The 15,256-nt window shown below is 41.6% G+C and overlaps 1 protein-coding gene across 9 annotated transcripts in view; it reads right to left on the reverse strand.

Annotated features, from left to right (window-relative positions):
* The window catches only part of CACNA1E (calcium voltage-gated channel subunit alpha1 E), a 332,731-nt gene that overhangs the window by 150,921 nt on the left and 166,554 nt on the right, over positions 1–15,256 (reverse strand). For all 9 annotated transcript variants that reach the window (XR_004031707.1, XM_030818794.1, XM_030818792.1 and 6 more), the window contains one exon: positions 10,113–10,216. Coding sequence is in view for 7 of the 9 variants with exons in the window: in XM_030818794.1 (XP_030674654.1) it covers positions 10,113–10,216 (104 nt within the window). In the remaining 2 variants the exon portion in view is untranslated. The remainder of the gene's footprint in view (positions 1–10,112; positions 10,217–15,256) is intronic.

A 15,256-nucleotide genomic window follows, 5' to 3' on the forward strand; every position in this document is an offset into this window, starting at 1 on the left:
CTAGTAGATCTCGGTCCAAATTCTGAATCTACTGCTCATGAGCTTTGCTTACTTTGGCAAATTACCAAGCATCCCACAGTATCTCTATTTATAAAAGGAAGTTAGTACTTCCTCATATGGTCACTGTGAGGATTAAATGAGACAATATGTGTCATGTGATTGGCACAGTGCTTGATGGGTAGCACAGTCTCAAAAAATCATAGCTTACAATAAAAACAACTTAAAACAAACCCTACTTTACTCCTGTGAACTGGCCAAAAGCCATGAAGTGTGTTACGCTTTCCCATACTCAACAGGTCCAAAACCTGCCCTTTTTCCCTTAAGACCTACGCTTTGGCCTGTGTTCTCCCCCAGCCACCTACAGTCTCAATTCAGAAACCTAAAAGCAATCCAGAAGACTTCCCTCTGATTTCCACACCAAACCCACTCAGACATACCCACACAGTCCTGAGTCCTGCAGATCCAACACCCAGCCCCCAACACCTCCTGGAGCTGTCCTGTCCTTTCCGTCCCCACCACTGTACTTCAGCCCCGCTGCTTCTCTGCTTCTCCCCTGAACTGCTGCTCCTCTGTTTGCTTCCAGTCTTGCTTCTCTATGTAGCTTCTCCAGGGTGATCATCTTCAAATGCAAATCTAGCCATCTTCTTATCTAACAATCTAAAACCTCCCACAAGCTTATAGGATCAAGCTTAAACTTACCAGCTTAGCCCAAGAAGCCCTTCTCGATGAGCCTTTGCCTGTGCCTCCATGCTAGAATGTGCTTCTCCCTTGTGCTCGCAAACTATCACTGGCTCTTCAAAGGCACACACCACTGTCGCCTGCTTCAGTTGGCCTTACCTGATCCTTGCCCCTTCTAATTTAAATGCCCTCCTGTTGCTATCTCTTCCTAGACTCAAACCCCTTGAGGGGTAGCAGCTCTCTGTCCTTGTTTGACCTGGTATCCCTAGCCCCTAGCAGTGAGTCACATATGACAAGTACTTAGTAACTGTTGTGTGAGTCAGTCATTGACTTTCTACTGGTTGATTCCAGTGTTAGAATCCCAGCAGAATTACTCTCCCTTATCTTAGCCAGTCACCTTCAATGTCAGCCAGCCTTGGGAGGAGCAGATATACGTCAAACTAATACCCACCAACTCCCCTCAGAGATCTCATCTGGAACACTGAGCTGGGCATGAATAATTTCCTTCTTAAGACCAGCAGCCATTCCTGTCTCAGGTCAGGCGTGGGAAACACTCAGGAACCACCTCCTAAGATGCAAGGGCACATCCATCAGGAGACGCAAGGTTTAACACTGAAGTTACAGTTGTTAATATGCCCACTGTGTCCCAGACCTAGGTCTCATTTATCTTTTTATCCTCAACAATGCCTTGCAAGATAGTAGGAACTCAAAATTAGTGACCTGCATATATGAATCTCAAAAAAAAATCAGCTGGGGAGGGACTAGCATTCTGGACTATTTGAACTTAGAGTCCCATTACATGTATTTTTGAAATATTTCCATAATTAGTGTACAATCTCCTTATTTTACCCATCTTTGTATTCTAAATGTCTAGCCAGGTATCTTTTGCATAGTACACACTCAATAAACACTTGCTGAATCGCACAGAATCAGCTTGCACATGAGTTGCTAGCAAGGCAGACAGCTGTAGTTTTGCTTGTCGTGGGAGCCACTCTATGCATTCATGAGATGCAACCAGAAGAATTCCTCCTCTACTATGGACACTTCACCACTTCTCATTAGTCTTAGGGCAACAGGACCTTGACAGTGGGTCTTGGCATCTTCTGCCCTGTACACATACCGGGTCATATTGTATACATGAACATCAGTGTGTGTGAATAAGTGTATACATCAATGCACATACACATTAAAACTTGCAGCAAATCTATATGGTCAAGATGATATTCCAGGCTTACCACTGGCAGCATATCTCTCGGTATGCCACCTCAGGTGTCAGTATCCCTGAATAGAGGCTATGTAGTGTACACTAAAATAAGCACTAACTAGAAGTTGAGAAATTGTAACCTCTGGCCCCACCTCTGCCAGTAACTAGTTGGAGATTAACCAAACCTCCCTCTTCTCATTTCCAAATAAAGATACTGTCCACCTACTGCATGGAGTCACTGCAAAGAACAAATATGATCACAGAAGCAAAGGTGCTTTGAAAACTATGGCATGCTTTACACAAGAGAGCTCACATTGCTCCCCACACATATATGGATGCAGTCTCTGGTCTGACTGCCCCTGCTCTGGTTTTGAGACAGTTCAACTGCTTCCCCATATTTACCTTCCCCTACCTAGAAGCCCAGGGAACAATGGATGGAGACAGTGGGATGGCTCAGGGTCATTTCTGTTTGTGTTAGCCTCTGCCCTGTAGCCCCTGATGGCATTTCAGGATGTGCTTATGCAGCCCTGCTTTGTTTCCATGGAGACGGGAAGCTCTGCTTCTCTTCATGCCTAAGCTAACGGTTTTCATCAAATCCCATTTCCTTTGAGACAAGTAAAAATGCTACAATGCTTCCATCCATACTTCCTCTTTAAATATGAGCCAACAAACATGCCTCACAGCCTTCCTCCCACCAATGCCTGTGCCCCAGAGGCAGGTGCCTCAGTCATTTCCACACTTGGCATCCCGGGTTCCCTAAGCACCAGTGGATGCGGCCTGCCCCCTCTCACGTGGACTCTCTCCCTCACTTGCCCAACCTGGGAGCCATGTGTGCTCCCCCTTTAATTTCTGTCTCTCTCTGCTCTGGGAACAGCCTTGGTACATAACATTCAGCTGCCTGCAGGTCACAAGAAACCTGCTCCCTAGGTTTCCAAGCTATTTCCCAGGCTGCTTCTGAATTAAATCCCAACTAAACCCCCACTCTAAGGAGAAAGCTTACAATCTTTCCAAAGGCATGTGAGAGACAACCAAGCAGAAGTGAGAACCCATGGCCCCTCCTGTACACAGGACTGGCTGCTGCTGAACCCCCTGCAGACACCAATAAAGCCCACCCCAAACTGTGCTGAGCTTCAGAATGAGAAAAATAAACCAGGTCAGAATGATTTCAGTCCCAGCCTATAATGCCCCTATTGTGAACACTCCTTTAAATGTCAAAATTTATTCATACCAGCTGTTCCCAGCTGCCACTGTCACTTCCTAGGCTTCTCCAGAAGTGCTAAGAAGGCATCTGCCATCCCAGTTCCATGACATATAATCTGTGCAGGCCGTCTCCCAGAGGAGCCCATGGCCCCACAGCTGGCTCAATCGAACATCCACAGGCCGTTAAGCAGGTGATGCCACCTGGACTTAAGAGGCTGAGAAAATGTATGTTAATATTATCGAAGGATATAGGTAGCTAATAAGAGCTAAGGGCTACTCCATGCCAGACCCTAGGCTAGGGTTTTGTATATGAGAGAGCTATTGCTATCCCATTTTACAGAGGAGGAAGCAGGCTCAGAGTAACTTATCCAAATTTGCAATGCTAATAAGTGGTTTCTTACAGGGTTAGGCTTCTCACCCATGAATGTCAGATGCTAACACCCATGCCTCTTCCAATGTACAACTGTTTCCCATGCAGAGAAAGATGTAAGAGAATGAGAAGATGTGATTCCAAACCAAAGAGAGTCCATGTGGTCAGACACAAGGCACTGTCCGGTAGGGTAGTGTTCTGTTCCATTTCCAGCTCTGTTAAAACACAACTCGAACCTATACTGGAGCCTCATCCAGAACACCAGTGGCTTTTGTTAGCACAGCATCTACTTTTCTCCCCAAATATATAGTAAGAATCTGTCTTAAATTTTCCAAACTAAAATATATACACACTTAGGACAAAGAATATCAGATAAGATTACACAAACATGACATTATCCTCTCAGTAGAAATACAAGAGGAGAGCCTGTGGTCAGGCTTCTCTGGGGGCCAGAGTTACGGAGGGTGCACATTGGAGTTGTAGGTACTGGCTGGCTGGAGACAGTAACGTCTAGCAGTGCTTGGGCACAAACAAAGAATGCCAACAAACACTCACTGAATGAGTAAATATAGAAGAAATCTCTTATGTCTTAAGACTCTCCACTCAAAATAATTATTAAAGTTCTTCTTTACGGTGTCTTCAGTTTTTCCCTCATATCCATCTCACAAATTACCACCACAGGCTCTTAGTACCATGTAGTTGGATTACTATGGTTGTTTCCTACTTAATCCTACTGAATATGGTCTCTCTCCATGCCAATCCTTCCCCCACGGATGTTAGATGAATATTCTTATATACGCCTTTCGTCCTACACTTTTGTGTGTGTGCAATATTTTTACTTTAAAATTTAATTTCTATTTTTTCCAAGTAACACATGTAGAATTGAAAAAGTCAAATAATTTTGAAAGACTTCTAATGAAAAACTGGCAGCCCTCTGCTTTACCTCTCCTAACCCCTGAATCTCACTCCCCAGAGGCAACCACTTTCAACTCTTTTACCTGTTTCTTCTGGTATTCATTTCCAAATTTCTAAATATTACACTTAAAAACTGAAATGTCTTTATCTTTCCATTTTAGATATTGCCTAAATACTTCCTTACTGTGGAACCTAAGATTTCAGTTTTGACATCTCCTTCCCCTCCCCATATTCAGCCTCCTCCAACCACTTAAGGTAATCACAGCACTGTAAGGGGCTATCTCAAAATTTGGCATCAGCAACATAAATTTGGTTGACAACTGAGCTGAATAGAGAACCTACTTACTATGCTTATATTTCTTACTGGTAACAATTTCATATTTCATGGAATTAAATGCTTAGAGTGTTTGTGTATGTGTGTGTATACAAATACATACATATATATTCATACAGTCATGTATCGCTTAACAAAAGAGATACATTCTGAGAAATGCATTGCTAGGCAATGTTGTTGTTGTGTGAACACCAGAATGTGTACTTACACAGACCTAGATGGTATAGCCAACTACATACCTAGGCTATATGCTGTAACCTATTGCTCCTAGGCTGTAAACCTATACAGCATGTTACTATACTAAATACTATGGGCAATTATAACACAACATTAAGTATTTGTACATCTAAATATATCTAAACATAGAAAAGGGATAGTAAAAATATGGCATAAAAGATTTTTTTAAATGATACACCGTATAGGGCACTTACCATGAATGGAGTTTGCAGGAAGTTGCTCTGGGTGAGTCAGAAAGTGAGTGGTGAGTGAATGTGAAGGCCTAGGACATTACTGTATGGCACTATAGACTTTATCAACACTGGACACTTAAGCCACACTAAATTTATTAAAAATATTTTTATTTCAATAAATTAATCTTCACATACTGTAACTTTACCTTATAAACTCAGAAAAATTTAACTTAGACTCTTTGGCAATAATGCGTAGCTTAAAACACACATTGTACAGCTGTACAAATATATTTTCTTTCCTTACATCCTTATTCTATAACTTTTTATTTTTATTTTTTACTTTTTAAATTCTTTTGTTAAAAGCTAAGACACAAACACACACACTAGCCTAGGCCTGCACAGGGTCAGGATCATCAATATCACTGTCTTCCACCTCCATATCTTGTCCCACTGGAAGGTCTTCAGGAGCAATAACACACAGGGAGCTGTCATCTCCTATGATGACAATGCCTTCCTCTGGAATACCTCCTGAAGAACTTGCCTGAGACTGTTTTACAGATAACTTTTTAAAAAATAAGTAGGAATAAATTGTAAAATAACAATTAAAAGTAAATACATAAATCAGTAACATAGTCATTTACTGTCGAGTACTATATACTGTACATAATTGTATATGTTCTACTGTTATATGATTCATAATTCAGGTTTTTTTACACCAGCATCACCACAACCATGTGAGTAATGCATTGCACTATGATGTTAAGATGACTATGACATCACTAAGCCACAGGAATTTTTCAGCTCCACTAAATCTTATGGGACCACTGTTGCATATACATCAGTCATTGACTGAAATGTCATTATGTAGCACATGACTATATATAGTTTTGGCAAAACCATAAGCTCTTTTGAAAATAATAACACACTTTGGGGAATACATTAGTTTTATTTTTTTCTTACAGATAGCATTTTTAGAGGCTTCTGTCACCCTACTCAAATCTTGATACTGCTTGATACTCTCTAGGCTTCTGTCATCCTAGACTTCCCTTCATCACCCTGGGAATCAATTCCTCTTCCTTCTCTCCTCCGTCGAATCCCTTGTTTCCATGAGTATCACATTCTTCAATTACTTCCTTTCTTTCTTCAATTACTTCCTTATTTTTAGTGACTCACATTCACCAGTAACTTTTTCAAAATGGATATCTAAAAATATTGTGATTCCATCCTAAAAAACAATTGGTATTCGAGCTAGGTATAGAATTCTATCTTGGAAATTATTTTCCTTATGAAAGTTTTAAGAGCTTATCTATTTGTTACTAACTTTCAGTGTTGCCATTGAGAAGCCCAAAGCTATCCTGATTCCTATTTCTTTGTAGATAAATTCTATCTCCTTCCTAATTACCAGGCACTTTCAGAATACTTTTTAATCTGATGTTCTGAAATTTCATGATGATTCACCTTGGGGTGCTCACCTTCCATTAGTCATGCTGAGTTTTCAGTGTGTATTTCATTACTAATTAAACTCATTTGTTCTCTTTTACCTCCATACCTACCTTCTATCACCCTGCTATAAAAATCATTAAAGTAAAATAAAAATTGAAAAAATTATAATATATTCAAAATGTGCCTTTGATTTGAATGTATTTTCACAAACTGTATATTTTGTGTGCATGTAGTTTTATGTAAATGGTATCATATCACAGTGATTCTTGTTTTCACTAAAATCTGTTCTTAAGATATCTTATGTTTCATGTGTACACAGTATTTGTTGCTCTGTGCTACATAGGATGCCACAGTACATACTGCTACATACTATGCCATGGTATACATCCAATATTTTACCTATATAATTTCCCAGTTATGGACATCCAAGTTGCCTCCAACTCCCCACTACCATGAAATAATGCTGGAAAGAACATCCTTGCATCTGTCTCAACACATCTTTTAATCTGGCAATATGAGTCTTCTGGTTCTGGGAACATTTCTTAGATTTTTGTTAATTTCTTCCTTTCCATTTCTCTGTTCTTTTTATAGAACTCCTATTATAGTTAAAAGCTGGATCAATCCTATTTTGCTGTTCTGTTTTGTAGGTAATTTCATCAATTGTATATTCCAAACATTTATTATCTTTATATGTTTATTACATTCTTATATTTTTACATTATTTCATTTTTATATTTAATGTAAATATATATAAGTATATATATATATTACTTTGTAAAATGAATGTACATTTTACATTAATCTCCAAGAGCCCTTAACCTTTAAATTTCTTTTTAAATTTATTGGCCTGTTATTCTGTAAATGAAATGGTTTCTCTTCTATCTCTAATAGCAAATACAGCTTTTAAAGTTGTCTTCTACTCCCTGCATTGTTCATATTCCCTCAATTACCTTTTTATAATTCATGATTTTGTTTTTTGTTCTTTCGTGTTGGGCATCTTCCTCAAATGCTAATGATCCCTAGGTGTGTGTTCATATTTAAAAGCACGGCACAAAAGCTCATTGGCAACTCTGTATGCAAGCTTGGAGCTTGTGGAATGGTGAATGTAATGGGATGACTGGGAGCCCCTCAAAAGATTTGTTCACATCCTAAGTCCTGGAACATGTGAATGTTACTTTATTTGGAAAAATAATCTTTGCAGATTATTAAGTTAAGGATGTTCAAATAAGAGATCACCCTGGCTTATCAGAATGACCCTAAATCCAATGACAAGTGGCTTTATAAAACTGCACAGACATTGAAGAAGAGGCAATATGATCACAGAGGCACAGACTACAGTGACGTGGCTATAAGCCAAGGAATGCCTGGGGCTGCCAGAAGCTGGAAGAGGAAGAAAATCAATTCTCTTTTAGAGCCATTGGAGGGAGCACAGCTGTATTAGTCCATTTTCATGCTGCTAATAAAGACATACGCAAGACTGAGACATTTACAAAAGAAAGACGTTTCATGGACTCACAGTTCCACATGGCTGGGGAGGCCTCACAATCATGGCAGAAGGTGAAAGGCACATCTAACTTGGCAGCAGACAAGAGAAGAGAGCTTGTGCAGGGAAACTCCCTTTTATAAAATCATCAGGTCTCGTGACAATCATGAGAACAGCACAGGAAAGACCCACCTCCATGATTCAATTACCTCCCACCAGGCCCCTCCCACAACACCTGGGAATTGTGGGAGCTATAATTCAAGATGAGATTTGGGTGGGGACACAGCCAAACTATATCAACGGCCCTGCCAGATTTTGGGCCTCTACCCTTCAGAACTATAAGAGAATGAAGTTTCTTTCACAGTTTTAAGCCGCAGAGCTATGGTAATTAGTTGAAAGCAGCCATAGGTAATTAATACAGTGAGTCTCACCGAAGGTGACGAGGTAGGAATCTGTTTCTCTGGTCTCCCCCAAATATCCGTATAAATTTGTCCCTTCTCTTCAGACAGTTTCCCAAAAGAGGAATCCTCTCAACTCCTACCAGACTGCTATGTTTTTAAGAGTCAAGCAGGAGAAGTGGGCTGGACTATGCACATTCAATTTGTAGACTTTCATTTAGCCCTCCTGTTTTCAGTACCAACATATCAACACTATCCTCAGGTGTATCTGATGGTACAATTCCAAGCTTCTCTGATTCCACATCTACAGAGATTAAGTCTCCTAACTTTTGCTAGGATGGGAGTTGGGTGAAGCAGATATATGTCAGCATTGCCTGGAGGTTATAGTGGGCTGGGGCAGAGAGTCTAATGTTCTTTACAAGGACTTTGCATCAATCCTTTTGTTTTTAGCACCACACCTACCCCAGCTCTCAGACCTACCTGGTGTCTCCAATTCCTGAGCCTTTCTAGGACTCTGAAGAACAATCAGTTTGCTTTTTTACTGGTATTCCCTAAACAATTAAACTTCAGCTTTCGTATCACTGTCTGTTGCCAATTTTTTCTATGTTCAAAAATGTTGTTGACATCTTTCATCTCTTGTCATTCCTCTTGTTCTCTTTGTCCTAGTGCCCTTCTTAAAATTTATTTTCTGTGTTAGTGTAGTTTCAAGAAATGACCAACTTAGTTCAATCTGCCATGTTTAAACAGAAGTGCCACCTTATAAATTTTCATTTGAAGAACGTATGCCACTCTGACAAAAAATTAAGTTCAGTTTTGCTTAGAAAAATATAAGAATCTCTAAAATATATCCCCGTCTCAGCTATCCTAAGATGTTACATTATAATTTCTTCATACTCCATGACAAGTCCCATTTTTTCATCTTTGCTTATGGTGTGATGTTCGCCTTCCTGAAATGTTCACTCCCATATAGTCTATGTAATCCTACTACATATTTCATAACCCAAGCAAAATCCCAATCCTTCATGAAACTATCCCTGATGACTTCAGATTACATACATTTGTCCTTTCCTCAAAACAAATGATTATATCTTGTATAAGTCAGTAAAAGAACTCCTATTCTCCATTTCATGTGTATCATCTTCTTGGCAAAACATGTTTCCTAAGGAGAGGACCCACACCTTATACTTTGTGTGCTCCTGGCGATGCTTACCATGGTATTGGACCCCAAATAGTTGCAGATTTGTATAAACTAATTCAAGCCACAAATATGAGACTTGATGCCCAATACACTACAGAGTAAGAAACTTTTGAGGGACAGCCTGTGTCTAATTCAATTTTATTTCCCTAACAACCAGCACAGTGTTTGACATAGGTCTCTGACTGCTGAGTTACTGAATGAAAGTGTGGATGAATAAATGAACTCTCACTACATACTGTGTTCAGTGTTGTGCCTGATGTCAAGACTTTTTAGTTCCTGAGAATAATCAAGATTATTAGAACGATGGTTCACTACTGCACTGCATTCCCAGCATCTAGAAAGCATTTGGCACAGAGGAACTGCTCGGTAAGTGTCTTCTAAATGAAGGTTAAATGAATGAATCTGCCATGAGTCAGGAGGCATTAGTTTACAGTTAGCAGTCAGCAAATGAGTTAAGAAGAGAGAAACAACTGGCTCACCCAGAAAGCACTCCCAGGACTAGGTTGAGAACAAAGAAGGATCCAATGATGATGAGGGGAATGAAGTACAGCCAATTCCAGGTGGCTCCTAAGGCATCATTGGTCTGAAAGAAAGAAAAATGGTTCCTTAATACTTAAAGCCATCTTCCATAAGTAAAGCTTACATTCATGCAGCTTCACAGAGGGTGATGTAACAACCACAATGCAATACAGTTAAATATTGCCTTACTCCATTCCCAATTTGGTATTACCGTGAGTTAGCTCACAATCTCCCATGTACATAATGAAGAACATAGCATCAGCCACACCATAATATACTGCGTTGGAATATTCTCACACTCTCGCTTAGCACATGAGAAGACAATACAGAAAGGTCAGATACTTTTCCAAGGTAATGCAAACAACCACTGATTTTATAGCATTTGGTAATGTGGGTTCTGAGCCTCTGCACACAAAATTGGGCAAATTCTCAAAAAGACAAAGGCAGACTGTGCCCAATCTATTCCACGGATGCTAGCAAAGGCCTTGACAGGGTTATTTGGAAGACATTTTAGGGTCTTCTGCGTCTTGTTCAGCCCTTGACCCAGGCTCAGCTTGCTTTCTTCCATCATAGTACAATAGTACAGAGCTGGCCCAGGCCTGGCCCCAGCAAGGCTCTGGCCAGAACAAGGAATAAATCTAGATTTGAAGAGTGATCACTTGCACTCTAATGTTAACACTCAGTGAATTAAAAAATGCCTGCAAATCCATATTCTGGATTCTTGAATCATGAATCGGATGCAAGACCCTTGAATGGTCAGGGATTGAGGAAGAATTATATCTCATGACTTAAACAAAAGAAGCAATTCTTAGCAGGATGTCTCATTAGAACCTTGAAATAGAGCTTGGGAGCCTCTCTAAAAGCTGTACCACTCAACTAAGGGTTCTCAGTCTTCCCTTTGACTCTTCGTCCCCTGACAGCACCTCCAAGTCTTTCCAAATAGTCTTCCTGAATTGCATTTCACATATGCAGGGCTTTGAAATCCCTTCAACCCCCACTCCACTCTCTCACACACAAACTCGAAGACCCATTTGCAACTTACAACAGATATTTTATCTCTACTTCACTGGAAAAACAAGGCCAAAGTCAAATGTCATGCCTAAAACTCACAAGCTAAATTAGTAAAATTAAGACCAGAACTCAATTTCTATAGCAAAGTATTTCTTGTGCCTCCAATTTACCTTTTCCCCCTCTCACTACTAAATTCTGAAAACATAGTTTGATTCCTTGTCCTCGTGCTTCCTGTGGACTTCTGTGACATTCTCTTATTTGCTTCCAAATTATCTCATTTCTGTCTCCCATTCAAATATTCCAGTCCGCAGAATATAGCCTCTTACCAGTCATGGAAGCTATCACTGTATAGTTGATTCATCCATTAAAAACAGCTTAACTTTTAAGTCCAGGGGTACATGTGCAGGTTTGTTATATAGGTAAATTCATGTCACAGGGGTTTGTTGTACAGATTATTTCGTCACCCAGATATTAAGCCTAGTACCCAATAGCTGCTTTTTTCTTGATCCTCTTCCTTCCCTCACCCTCCAAAAGACTCCAGTGTGTTGTTCCTCTCTATGTGTCCATGTGTTCTCATCATTTAGCCCCCACTGATAAGTGAGAACATGCAGTATTTGGTCGTCTGTTCCTGTGTTGGTTTGCTAAGGATAATGGCCTCCAGCTTCATCCATGTTCCTGCAAAGAACATGTTCTCATTTTTTTAAGGCTACATAGTATTCCATGGTGTATATGTATTGCATTTTCTTTAACCATTCTGTCATTGATGGGCATTTAGGTTGATTCCATGTCTTTGCTATCATGAATAGTGCTGCAATGAGCATATGCATGCATGTGTTTTTATAACAGAATGATTTATATTCCTTTGGGTTGTAAGCAAACCCAGTAATGGGACTGCAGGGTTGAATGCTAGTTCTGTTTTGGGATATTTGAGGAATCACCCCACTAAAACAGCTTCTAAGGCAATCTCCTTTCACCAAACTTGTGTCTTTTGTTTTGCCCCTACACTATTCAGAGAGAGATAATTGCAATTGAAGCAGAATAAAAGTTAAAAGTAAACAAGAAAACACTTTCTGAATGGGAAGGGACAGATGCAGGGACCTGCCAATTTCAGTGTGTAAGATGGAGCTCTTTGGTTCAATCAAGTCTGGTCAGTTAAATACAATCAGGGAAGATGTGGGCCAGACCTCAGAGAAAACTGTTCCTGAGTATTAGTAGAAAGATCCAAAGGAACTGGATGCCAAGAGTTGTTGAGGGTTTTAAGAGAGGTAGGAAGCCGTTTTCTCTGAGATTGTTAAGACATGGACCTTCCCTATGAGCTGAAAAATGAATTGCAATGATATTTGTATAGCTAGCTCTGTATTTATTCGTGATTACAAATCAGTCCTTCTGTAAGGCTGGCTAGCTCTGGTTCACCAGTAGAGCTCCAGATTAACGGGGTTTATTCACTCTATGGCTTAGCCAGTGGCCAAACCCCCCAGCACCCCAACATTCCTTGGCAACAAAAACTGAGTCTACACCCAGCACCCAGATAGGACTTTGTTGCCAACAAACATCAGCAGGTATCAGCAATAGCAATGATGAAATTGTGACTTTTAAGATAATTTTGTTCTTAAATAATTGAGCTACAGTTTGAGGGTGGCTCAGAGCAATTTCACTTGGTTGACTACTTGCCAGGGATGCTGTAAAGAGGATGTCCAAAATTGCATTGTTCTCATTGCTAAAGATCTGTAAGAAGTTAATGTATTTTGTGGAAAAGGGGCTTCTGTAACCAAAGAAATTTGGGAAACACAGCAGATTATATTTTCTTCTGAGCCTGTGAGAAGATCCACAAAAAAAGAACATTATTTACCTTGTTTATTCCATCATTTCATAAACACTTTTGATCATAGTGAAACCCTCATTTTCAGAGAAAATCTAGTAACACATCAAAGAATATAGTCTATGAAATGTAGGAACTACAGTGGGTCAGAATCTGGAATGTGTTTCTCAATTCTATAAAAAACCAATGACAAGCAGTGTCGTTTGATTCAGCATTTTGTGAGTATGTTTTGGTGTTGCTTCAACCTATATTCAGGCAGAAACCTTAACTGTCTGCTCATTTCTGTATCTGGCACCTAACAAAGGGTTTGGCATGCATAGATGGTCGACTGATCAAAAAACGTCCACAATTCTAATATGAAGATTCTCCTGTTAAAAATACACTGATACAATTCATTCTGATAGCCCCCTCGCAATCTGTGGAGATTTCTCTGAATTGCTGCAAACATTATCCACCACAGTGGGGCCTGCTGGATGAAAAAAGAGGAGGATGGGAACTAGAAGGAGAAAAAGCATAGCTGGGAAGACACCAGCACCAGCAAGGCCCTGGGGGTTCTTGAAGATGACTGACAGCTTAAAAGGTTCTTCTGGAGAAAGCAGCTTGACAGCTCCTGTAGGTTATTCACACGCCTTTTAATAGGCTTGCCCCACCCTCTCCACACCTTGCTCCTCTCCCTCCTGTTTCTTTCTTCCTGGCCAACTGGCTTCCACTCCCCTTGCATGTTTGTCCATGGGTCAGTGACACACCCAGTAGGACAAAGGGACACACCTCGACAGGAAGCAGGCTAGCAAAGGAATGCATGCTTCCCCTTTACAAAATGGCACGGTTCTTTCTGATGCCAGTTGGGGCTTCAATCTCCTTCTGATTCATCATTATTAAAACAAAATTGCCCAGTGTAGGAGAGACAACGACTCAAGTGTCCTTTGAGATTAAAGCAGCAGCAACCGACAACTCAAGGCAGCAAGTACCCAGAAAGCACATGAAGTGGAAGTCAGGGCGAAGCTGCCAGTTCAACAGAGGAGTTGTGACTGTTTTCTCTCTCATGGTGTGCACGTGTCTGTCTCAGCAGGAGGTGCAAGAGAGGAGGGTTGCCTGTGAGAGGGAGAATCACTCATTCTCTCTCTACAGCATCCCCCCCGGCTTCTGTGACAGAGTGGCAGTTCTTGCAAGCTCCTTTCATGTAAGACTTGCACTCTATTTTCCCCAGCGACTCTTCCTTCAGGAACACGGGACAGCCATGCTAAGTACTCCAATCAAGATCCTGGCCCCAGGAGAACGTTCACAGCCCAGACCTCTATTGTGGAGCAGCTAAGGGAAACCAGGGCCCTCCCTGCAAAGAATGCTGCCCAGAAAACGCCAGCCCCTCCATCCCACACCACTCATGCAACACCTACTATCAGTCAGGCATCACAGGAGAGCGCTTCTCTTTGGTCAGTGTCCTCTTACATGGGGCACTGATGCTCCTCCCATTTCCCAACACCCTCCCCACCCAGCCCTTCCCTAGACTGGCACCCTGGCTGCTCTCCATCTTCCTCACCTGCCGATCCCCTGAGTGACACACACATGCACATGTGCGCACGACGAGGGTGATGACAGACAGAGAAAGCTGTTCGGGGGCGGCAGCCCACCTGCACAGGAGTGCTCAGTGGGTAACAGTCCTGACATTGTGGGAATGTGTTCCTTTGGGAGCCTGACTGATGGGGGTGGCGAGCTCACCCACTCCCTGCGTAAACAGGCACACATGGTAATTATCACATTAATCTCCAGGGGATTGGGGGAGATGCTGCAAGGTGGGGTGGGAGGAGGATTGGAGAGAAAGATGGGGGTAGAGCAAGCAGGAGGAAAGGGGCCCCATGGGTCCCCTGAGCTGAGGCTATGCAGGCAGGGCCCAGCCCCCAGCCCCAGAGACAGGTCTCTAACAGGGTTCCCCAGGGCTCCATGGAAAACATTCTCCCTGTCTGTGCACCCTCTTCACAGAGCAGCTGTAACCTGGGAGGCTGAATTGCCTATGATTGAGTGGGGAGGCTGAGTGTGTTGGGGCTGGGAGTAAGGCAGATGTTGATTCCATGGTCCTTTCAGAAGCAAAGGGTCTCTGGGGAACACCTGCTCCAGAGGCTGTCAGCAGCACCTGCTGGTTAGAGCAGGGCTGGCCTAGGCAGGGCTTCCTCCACTGCAGCACTGCCAGCACCTGTGGACAGAAAGTTCTGTGTGGTTGGGGCTCTCCTGTGTGTGCCTTAGCAGCATTCCTGGCCTCTACCCATTAGAGGCCACTAG

The sequence above is a fragment of the Nomascus leucogenys genome, chromosome 9 (genome assembly GCF_006542625.1).
Source record: "Nomascus leucogenys isolate Asia chromosome 9, Asia_NLE_v1, whole genome shotgun sequence".
NCBI classification, from domain to species: Eukaryota; Metazoa; Chordata; class Mammalia; order Primates; family Hylobatidae; genus Nomascus; species Nomascus leucogenys.